Source organism: Staurois parvus, unplaced genomic scaffold (assembly GCF_062004578.1).
Source record: "Staurois parvus isolate SC_StPar_1 unplaced genomic scaffold, SC_StPar_1.0 ptg000391l, whole genome shotgun sequence".
In the NCBI taxonomy this organism is placed as follows: Eukaryota; Metazoa; Chordata; class Amphibia; order Anura; family Ranidae; genus Staurois; species Staurois parvus.
This window is the reverse complement of record NW_028318187.1, coordinates 412,618-422,579: the sequence shown is the minus strand read 5'-3', so window position 1 is coordinate 422,579 and position 9,962 is coordinate 412,618. Positions and strand designations below refer to the sequence as shown.

Below are 9,962 nucleotides of genomic sequence, written 5' to 3'. Positions count from 1 at the left end.
AGTGTTGAATCCAACGTAGATGTATCTTCAGTGTTTAAATGTCATAATCTTTGTCTTCTATCTTTATGTACTTCCTCCGGATCTGTGCAGTAAACCAGTGTGACAGTTTGCCTGTAATAAATTACTGGTCACTGCTGCTCTCTCCTTGTGCAGGGTGACTAGTCTTATGTCCACCCCCTCATTTAACTTTCTGCAGGCAACCTTCAGTGGGTGGAGCCTTATGGGTCCCTCCCACAGCTCCACTGCCTGCACAGGCTATATGAAGCACAGTGACTGCTAGGTTTACAAGGTAATATCTTTGTTAAGGTGTTTGGTACACACAAGTGAATTTTTAACCTTTCTGTTTTGAGGATTATATTAGAATTTACATTTTTGTGCTTAGAGTGCCTATAGAGTTGGCTACGCATCCCACTCCTTACTGAAAGGGGTGACTGCAGTGTCACTCCTGTCAGAAGGAGCAGCAGCAAATAGCTGCTGCTGGAAGAAGATTCTGCTTTCTCCTCCATCCAGCCTGTATGGGGCCGAAAATAGCCTTTGCTGAGACAGAGAGCTGTCCACAGTCTCAGTGCAATGCTACTGAGGAATGAGGGCAGACTTTGTCCTTCTTCCTCTCTACCCCTGTCATGTGACATGTCACATGACTAGAGAGAGAAAAGAGACGCTGTGAGTACTGATCTGCCAGTACAAGGGGAAAGGAGGGGGGGGGACAACTCAGAAGCATGGAGACACCTGATGTAAAAGTGGACTCTACTGGGGCACCTGATGTAAAGGGAACTCTACTGAAGATACCTGATGTAAAAGTGGACTCTACTGGGGCACCTGATGTAAAAGTGGACTCTACTGGGGCACCTGATGTAAAAGTGGACTCTACTGGGGCACCTGATGTAAAAGTGGACTCTACTGGGGCACCTGATGTAATGGAAACAGTACTGAAGATTCCTGATGTAAAAGTGGACTCTACTGGGGCACCTGATGTAATGGAAACAGTACTGAAGATTCCTGCTGTAAAAGTGGACTCTACTGGGGTACCTGATGTAAAAGTGGACTCTACTGGGGTACCTGATGTAAAAGTGGACTCTACTGGGGCACCTGATGTAAAAGTGGACTCTACTGGGGCACCTGATGTAAAGTGAACTCTACTGAAGATACCTGATGTAAAAGTGGACTCTACTGGGGCACCTGATGTAAAAGTGGACTCTACCGGGGCACCTGATGTAATGGGAACTCTACTGAAGATACCTGATGTAAAAGTGGACTCTACTGGGGCACCTGATGTAAAAGTGGACTCTACTGGGGCACCTGATGTAAAGGGAACTCTACTGAAGATATCTGATGTAAAGGGGACTTTACTGGAAAAACCTGATGTAAAAGGGGACGCTATACTGGGGAATCCGTCTGGTAGGGGGGTTCAGTTTTCCATTTTTGCCCTGGATGCTGCATGGCCTTGTCCTGTCTCTGTTGGTGAGTACCAGTATTGCCCAATGAATGCCTGCAAACCTTTCACCATCCTCCAAAAAAAGTGATTCCCTCAGATCGTTTTTTAAGGGGAATGGTAAACAATGATGCTAGTGTGAAGAGAGTTTTAGAAAGTGCTGATTATAAATGTCCCCATGTCCCGGAGTTCTTAGATGAGATGCCCCACACTGTAACACTGTACAGTATACTAAACAGTGGATTGTATAAAGCTGCCCATTCTTCAACATAGTAGAGACATGTGGGCAGCAGAGGGCGCCCTAGCCCCGCGTTTCTAGGCCAGCTCAGAGCAGACAGGTGGCTCCTGCTCGTTGTGAGCAAAGCCCCAGAAATGCAGCAGGCGTCAGCACTTTCCATCCAATACCAAACCTCCCCGACATTATATTACCGATCAGCTGTCGGAGAAACCTTCACTGCCTGTGCCAATGTCACCATGGACGAGGAGATCATAGCGCCTACTACTGATCGCCGATTACTGTGTATTCTAACAAATGAAGATGACAGGCTGACAATAAACTACAAATGACACACAAACACACACCGAGGAGGAGGGGAATCCTTCATTCTCTGCTATTAGGGCACTACATTGTAATTACAATCATTTACCGGATTAGAATAATTATCCGTCTGCAAAGCATCACTCCTGAAAGGCAGCGAGTTGTTTAGATCATGTATTTCCCTGCATGGGATTACCAGGAACAAATTGCCATGGATCTTACAGAAGTGTCACCTGTAAGGGAAAAATAAGGAAAGACCATTAGGGAAGTGTGGGACTCATTGATGTCACAACATAGCATATGACGTCATGACTGTCCATAGTATTTAGAGGCATCCTAGCTCTGGGTGTGCTGTCAGATGTCACTGAGCACACAGGTATTACCGTAGATGATGACAGTCATGTTCTACTTCATTCCATCATTGTTTTTAATCATATAAAACTACAATAAAAGAAAATGGTATCAGGACCATGTAAATAATCGCAGTATTTCGTTACATTTAAACAAATAAAACCTGCTACCTTATGAAAAAAACAGATCGCACAAGTCTTTCCCCTTATATACTGTGTTCAGGGGGAACCCTCACCACCCACAGCCCAACCTAATGAAAACAGCACGATTTTATTCAACGGATGGATTTTATTATTTGGTGCTTAGATGAAAAGAGCATCGGTGTAATCTAAACAAATATGTACACAGACTAGACAGGTGACAGGCATACATTCATCTTCCCGATCAGCCCTGCCACATTCGTTGTATCTTCATGGGGACAGATAAATTGTATGCTGTCTTCCTGATGATAGAAACTCGACTAAGCATCCAGTCCATGGCCACAAATCTGTGCCACATGTGAGCGACAACACAGGACCACATTCTGCTCCTCCCCGGCCACTGAAATACAACCAGGGGGTCTGTCTGATGGACATTATATGAAACTACAGGAATTGATTGTCACCCCAAGTAACCTTCATCCACCCTGCCACAATGCTAAACTAAAGCTGACAAGTAGAATGCATGGAAACTATGGGCATGGCTGAAATTATTATATTCTATTAGATTTGAGAGATAACAAAAATAATCTAGGATCGGATTTGTTGGAAACCAGTCTGTTGTATTCATGCTAAAGAAAGGAATCCTTGTTCTGCTAGTTCACATTTCTTTTGATATTTCCTATTTTACAGTTTAGCTGTGAAAAAAAAATAGTCATCAATAACACAGTCTGGTCAGGTTTTATAGGTTTCATCAAGATTGTTAGCAGAACTTTAAATATGATTATTATTATTATTTCTAGTAGCAGTATCATTATTAATAATAGTAGTAGTAATAGTAGCGGTAGTACTGACAGTATCATTAAAAGAAAAGTATTATTATTACTGTTACTGTTAATAGTAGTATTTAATTATCATTATTAGAATTACTATTAAAAATATTATTAGTGGTAGCAGTAGTAGTAATATCATTATAAAACTATTATTATCATTATTGTTATTATTATTGTAGTAGTAGTATCATTTTTATTATTAGTAGTAATAGTAGTGGTGGTGGTACTCATTGTAATAATGAGTATTATTGCTGTTACTGTTAATAATAGATGTAGTAATAGTAGTAGTAGTACTGAATTATCAATATTGGAATTATTATTATTAATAATAATAATAGTAGTAGTAGTATCGTTTTTGTTATTATTATTTTTAGTAGTAGTAGTAGTGGTGGTGGTGGTGGTAGTACTGGCAGTATCTTTATAAAAAATTATTATTATTGCTATTACTGTTGAAAATTATAGTAGTAGTAGTAGTAGTAGTAGTAAATTATCAATATTATAATTATTATTAAAATTATTATTATTAATAGTAGTAATAGTAGTAGTATCACTATAAAATTATTGTTATTATTAATAATAATGATAATATTAATATAATTACCGGTAGTAGTATCATTAGTATTATCATTATTAGAAGTAATATTATTATTATTATCATCATCCAAAAAAATAAAAAAGTCTGATTTTCATATAACACTCTTGTTTACTATGTCATGTAAATGAAACAAAAATGCTAGGCCATTCCTGTTTATGTATATTTTAATCAAATTGCACACTAACCAATACACTGAATGTCATTGGCAGTAGCGTTTGTAGAGGTACATAGAAGTCTTGGTTTCCCCGTATTGTTACTGTTTCCATTCTATATATTAGTGCATGGGGTGAAATGTCTGGAGCCGGATTTGCAGTCACAGAGGTCTCATACCTCCCCTCTGCCTTGACTCTACTTGTTCCCAGCCTGGCCAGGAGAACAGCAAGGACTGAGGTAATGCGGCTGAGTAAGCCGCCTGTTTATTAAGAGAGGGGGTAGCAGAGTGAAAAGTGGATATCTAGCTCAGTATAAACAGCCTCAGGCTGGCAAATAAAAGTTCATCTGCAGGTCTCTGGGAAGGAAAATCTGGAGAGAAAACTTTTCTTTCACCTGTATCAACCACTAGCCTAACATACATACACAAACAGTTATATATATATTCAGAAATACACGAATGACGTTGCACTTGGTGCTATATATCTATATCGTCTAACGTTAAATTATTTTACAAATAAGCCTTTCATCGTTTCTTTTTTTTCTTTTTTGAGTTGTGAAAACGGATCAACTATTGACAACCTAAAAAAATAACAATGTAACATCACATCGCCTAATAATATCGCCTAATAATATTATTATACTATTGTTTCTAAATAAACTTTGAAATGAATTATTTCTAGAGAAAATGATGTGGAATTTCCTTTAGTAGCCGGATTGTGTTTGGGGAGAGGCTTCATTAGATTTTTCCCTTCTTCTGACATTTGGTTTACCGTACAGTAATAAATTATATAACATTGGATGTGGTATAAATGTACTAAAAAATGACACTCACCAATAAAAGAGTCATGACAGGTACAATATTCTAATTCTTTTATTTGGGAGGAGAGAATGTTATTTTAGGTATACTTTTATATTAGATGTGACTTTGGAGAATAATTAAGTGGTACCACCAAATGAAGTCTTCCCACCAATGTCTGCTGTATTTGGCTGATGGGAATATTTCTACATTGGCATAAGTCCTGGTGATGTCCTAGGACATGTAAGATAATAGAGAGTTCCCAAAGCAGAGGAATTTCAAACCCTTTAAGGGTATTTAGCACTGCTGTCTTAACAGGTGTCAGATTTTTATGTGTTGGGAAGAGGTCTGAAGACAAACAAACATTTGTAGAATACATCCAGCCAGAGCTTTGTGGACCCTTCACCTTAACCCTCTCGTGACCACATGTGGCCCACACCAGTGACCCCACACAAGGTGCTACACACACTTTCCTTGCTTTGATTTTCAGCCAGTAACAGGCAGGTGAGAATAGAGCGGAATAGACTTTAATGAGGCCAACAGTTCCTTGACACCACCATCTCTACAAAGCAGCCTTTCTTTAGGTGTCAAAACTATGATATACAAAACAGTTTAGCAAGTGTCCAATACTTTTCCCACTCAGCTATAATTGGTTTAATTAGATTTTCTAAAAGCAGGCTATGAGGGCACCCACACATTCATTGCTGGTGATGAAAGTATTAATGAATTTCTGATCACTTGCACAGTTGGGGACCACTGGTCATATGGTCATGAAGCCTTCAGCTTGGTGACCCTCCATGTGAATACTATCATCTCTTATGCATATACGGTGCATGGCTAGTTCCTAATTCATAGAGCAAATGGCTAATGTATTGCCGGCGATCGCCATTCATCAATGCGAGGAGAGGATTGTTAGCACATAAAGCCATTGAAGTGCAGTTTGGTGTTGGCTTGTGATGAGTGCAGTCAGCTCTAGGACATGTCAGTCTCCTGTCAATGCATGGATGGTGGTGGCCCTTCTCTAGGCTTGGTCATCCAGCCTTCTGTTACGGTATAGCGGGTGGGGGATTTTTTTTTCAAAGGTTATTGACTATTTTTTTTATACTTGAGTTATAAGAACCACAACTTCTCACCTAAATATCCTCACCTTCGTGTGGGCTTATTGGCGAAGACTGAAAACCCAAACCGCAATCATCTCTGGAATGGGTGGTAGATGGAAGAACCAGGCATAACTATGAGCACCAGGAACATGGCTGATATCACCTTATGCATACATATTCCCATACAGCTCTGTCTCTATAGAATATAGAAAGAGATTTTACATATACAGAGAGAGAATATTATGGAGATAGAGATAGAGAGAGATTATTACATATATAGAGAGAGAATATTATGGAGAGAGAGATTGAGTATTACATATACAGAGAGAGAATATTATGGCGAGAGAGAGAGAGAGAGATTGAGTATTACATATATAGAGAGCAAGAGAAAGTATGTATACATAGAGAAAGATATATATATATAATCTCTCTGTATATTTAAAATCTCTTTTTATATTTTATATAGAGAGAACGTGAGATTATATATATTGTATAGAGATTATTTATATATATATATATATATATATATATATATATTAGAAAAAGATTATATGTATACAAATATATGGTGTGTGTGTGTGTATGTAGAGGGGGAATGAAAGCGATCACTATTGTGATGGGCAGGAAATTGTGCATTAACTACTTTTCCATATTTTATAAATTGTAATGACTGCCATCAAATGTAAAGATGACATGTGATGTGTTCCATGGAAGTGAAGTAGTGACCCTAGTAAGGTATTTGCAGTGATGACTGTTCTCTCCCAACCGGCCCTGGAGCTGGAGTATGTGGGGGTCAATGGGGTATTGGGAAAGGGGTCAGTGGGTTGCTGCATTTGTGGGGTGTTGTATGTGGGATACTGTGTGTGGGGGTCAGTGGGGTGCTGTGTGTGGGGTCCTGTATGTGGGGTCAGTGGGGTGCTGTGTGTGGGGTGTTGTATGTTGGGGTCAGTGGGGTGCTGTGTGTGTGGGGTGCTGTATGTGGGGGTCAGTGGGGTGCTGTATGTGGGGTCAGTGGGGTGCTGTGTGTGGGGGTCAGTGGGATGCTGTGTGTGGGGGTCAGTGGAGTGCTGTGTGTGGGGGTCAGTGGGGTGCTGTATGTGGGGTCAGTGGGGTGCTGTGTGTGGGGGTCAGTGGGGTGCTGTATGTGGGGTCAGTGGGGTGCTGTGTGGAGCCATGAGAGTGAAGCAGGGTGTGTGGTCAGTGCGTACAATCCAGCTCTCGCTGCTGCTGCCTGGCCCCCGGTGTATGTGGAAGCTGTCTGTGTTTTTTCCATTCACAGGACGAGCTCCGCTCTCCGATTGGAGGGCTGTGCTGGAGTGGGTGGGGCTAGAAGGGCTCTGTAAAAAAGTCCCTGCCTGCTGACGGATGCTCCAAAGTTGCGAAGTTTTCCCAATGCTGCCCCAGCCAGGGAGGAGAGAGTAAGCGCCTCTGCCCGGCTCCCCGCCCCACACACCGGGACTGCGATCACTGGGGTCCGGACGCTGAGGAGGAGGAGAGGGATCGGCTGTGGAGTGGAGATCGGTCGGTGTGTGACTCTATGAGTTGAGCTGTCCGCAGTGCTGTGGGCCCGGCAGGATCAGGAGTGTACCGTGTGTGTGGATGTCGGTGTCGGGACTGATCGGTGCGGATCCTGAATGCTAGAGATCGCCTGCTGACAGCTCAGCCCGATCAATAGGAGGGAGGCTGGCGTGCTCGGCCCACCATGCAGGCGCGGTACTCGGTGTCCAGCCCCAACTCCCTGGGTGTCGTGCCGTATCTGGGAGCGGAGCAAGGCTACTACAGAGCAGCTGCTGCTGCGGCGGCCGCTGGCGGGGGCTACACTGGCATGCCTGCCCCAATGAGCATGTACTCCCACCCGGCTCATGAACAGTACCAGGCTGGCATGGCCAGAGCCTATGGGCCCTACACCCCCCAACCTCAGCCGAAGGACATGGTGAAGCCCCCCTACAGTTACATCGCCCTGATCACCATGGCCATCCAGAACGCCCCAGACAAGAAGATCACCCTGAATGGCATCTATCAGTTCATCATGGAGAGGTTCCCCTTCTACAGGGACAACAAGCAAGGCTGGCAGAACAGCATCAGACATAACCTGTCCCTCAATGAGTGCTTTGTCAAGGTGCCCAGGGACGACAAGAAACCAGGCAAGGGCAGTTACTGGACTTTGGACCCAGACTCCTACAACATGTTTGAGAATGGCAGCTTCCTGAGGAGGAGGAGAAGGTTCAAGAAAAAAGATGTGGTCAAAGATGGGGCCAAAGATGAGAAGGAGCGACTCCTGAAGGAACATCATGGCACCCAGGCACCTTCTGGCCAGCAGCAGTCCCAGCGGCAGGCTCAGCCAAGTCAAGGGGAGCAAGACAGCAGCAACCAGCCAATCAGGATCCAGGATATAAAGACCGAGAATGGGACCTCTTCTCCTCCCCAGGCCATGTCACCTGCCCTCAGTGCGGTGCCTAAGATAGAGAGCCCTGACAGCAGCAGTATGTCCAGTGGTAGCCCGCACAGCATCCCGTCCAGCAGGTCCTTGAGCCTGGAAGAGTCCCACCACCCTCACCAACAGCACCACAACCAGGGCTTCAGTGTGGACAACATCATGACCTCCCTTAGAGGATCTCCCCAAGGTTCTGGAGAACTAGCCACCAGTCTGATCGCCTCTTCCAGGACAGGGATCGCCCCTTCTCTCTCACTAAGCTATTCTCCAGGCCAGGGCTCTATCTACAGCTCACCTTGCAGCCAGAGCACCAGTGCTGCAGGCTCCACAGGGACCTATCATTGTAACATGCAAGCCATGAGTCTATATTCAGGGGACAGGTCTGGTCACTTGACCCCCACCAACACCCCGGCAGCGACTACAGTGGAAGAGACATTACCTGATTATTCCATCACCACCACCACCACCTCTGCTCTCAGCCATGGCAGCCTGAGCACTGGACAGGACCATCCACACCAAGGCAGGCTCCCCTCATGGTACTTGAATCAGTCGGGGGATCTGGGCCACCTAACTGGGGCCACCTACCCAGGACAGCAGCAGAACTTCCACTCTGTGCGAGAGATGTTCGAATCACAGAGAATTGGTTTAAACAGCTCCCCAGTGAATGGTAATAGCAGCTGTCAGATGTCCTTTCCTTCCAGCCAGTCCCTGTACCGCACATCAGGGGCCTTTGTCTATGACTGCAGCAAGTTCTGACCCCAACCTAGCCCCAAACTTCTATCCATTGCTCATTAGACACATTGTTAGTGAGTAAAAAAAATCTCCAAAACTTCCATCCAAATAAAAATCAAACCTAGCTTTGTACAAAGACTCAGAATGTTCAGGGTTCAGTGTTAGAATTTTTACAAACTACACGCAAGTTCCCCCATTGTTCTGAGAGATCCCATTTTGTAAGGTATCCTATTTTCATATGTTAAAAGAGCATATATATATAAGGCCAGCTTTTTATGAACTTGTTCTAAGATGTAAATTGCAATATAGTAATTTATTTTTTAAAAGAAGTGTACATGGAGAATGAGGACCAAACCAGACAGTGTTGTCTAACAGCTTTGTTTGAACACTTGTGTTTTCATTACAAAAAAAAGGGAAATGTACCCCCATTTATTTTATCGGTTTGTTTTTATTTTTTTTCTGTTGAAAATATTTTGAAGGCATAGTAGTATTGTTTGTTTCCTAATAAATGACCAATCGGATTGAACGATAACGACGTCTGCTAATTTTTAAAAGTAACATCGTTAATGCAGTGCATTTAATAATATAATCTTTATTATTATGATGATTATATTTTATTATTATTGTTTTTTTATTTCCACGAATTGTTTGGTGAAGGAAAGGTGATCTATTAATTATATTCTTAATTATTTTGATCTTTTAATTTTATCTTTTATTTGCACTAATTGTATGGTGGAGGGAAAGTGATCTCTTAATTATATTATTACTTTTCTTATTTCTCTAAAAAGTTTTTTTTTTATTAGTATGTTAAAGTTGCAATACAATTAGCAATTAGTTATCACCATGTTTAAATAATGCATG

General features: G+C 42.6%; 1 protein-coding gene across 1 annotated transcript; it reads left to right on the top strand.

The window, feature by feature from the left end:
• The first annotated feature begins 7,309 nt into the window (after nt 1-7,309).
• FOXC1 (forkhead box C1) lies at nt 7,310-9,633 on the top strand. Its single transcript, XM_089686124.1, has one exon. The coding sequence runs from the start codon at nt 7,638-7,640 to the stop codon at nt 9,123-9,125; it is 1,488 nt and encodes a 495-aa protein (XP_089542250.1). The 5' UTR covers nt 7,310-7,637; the 3' UTR covers nt 9,126-9,633.
• Nucleotides 9,634-9,962: the final 329 nt, after the last annotated feature.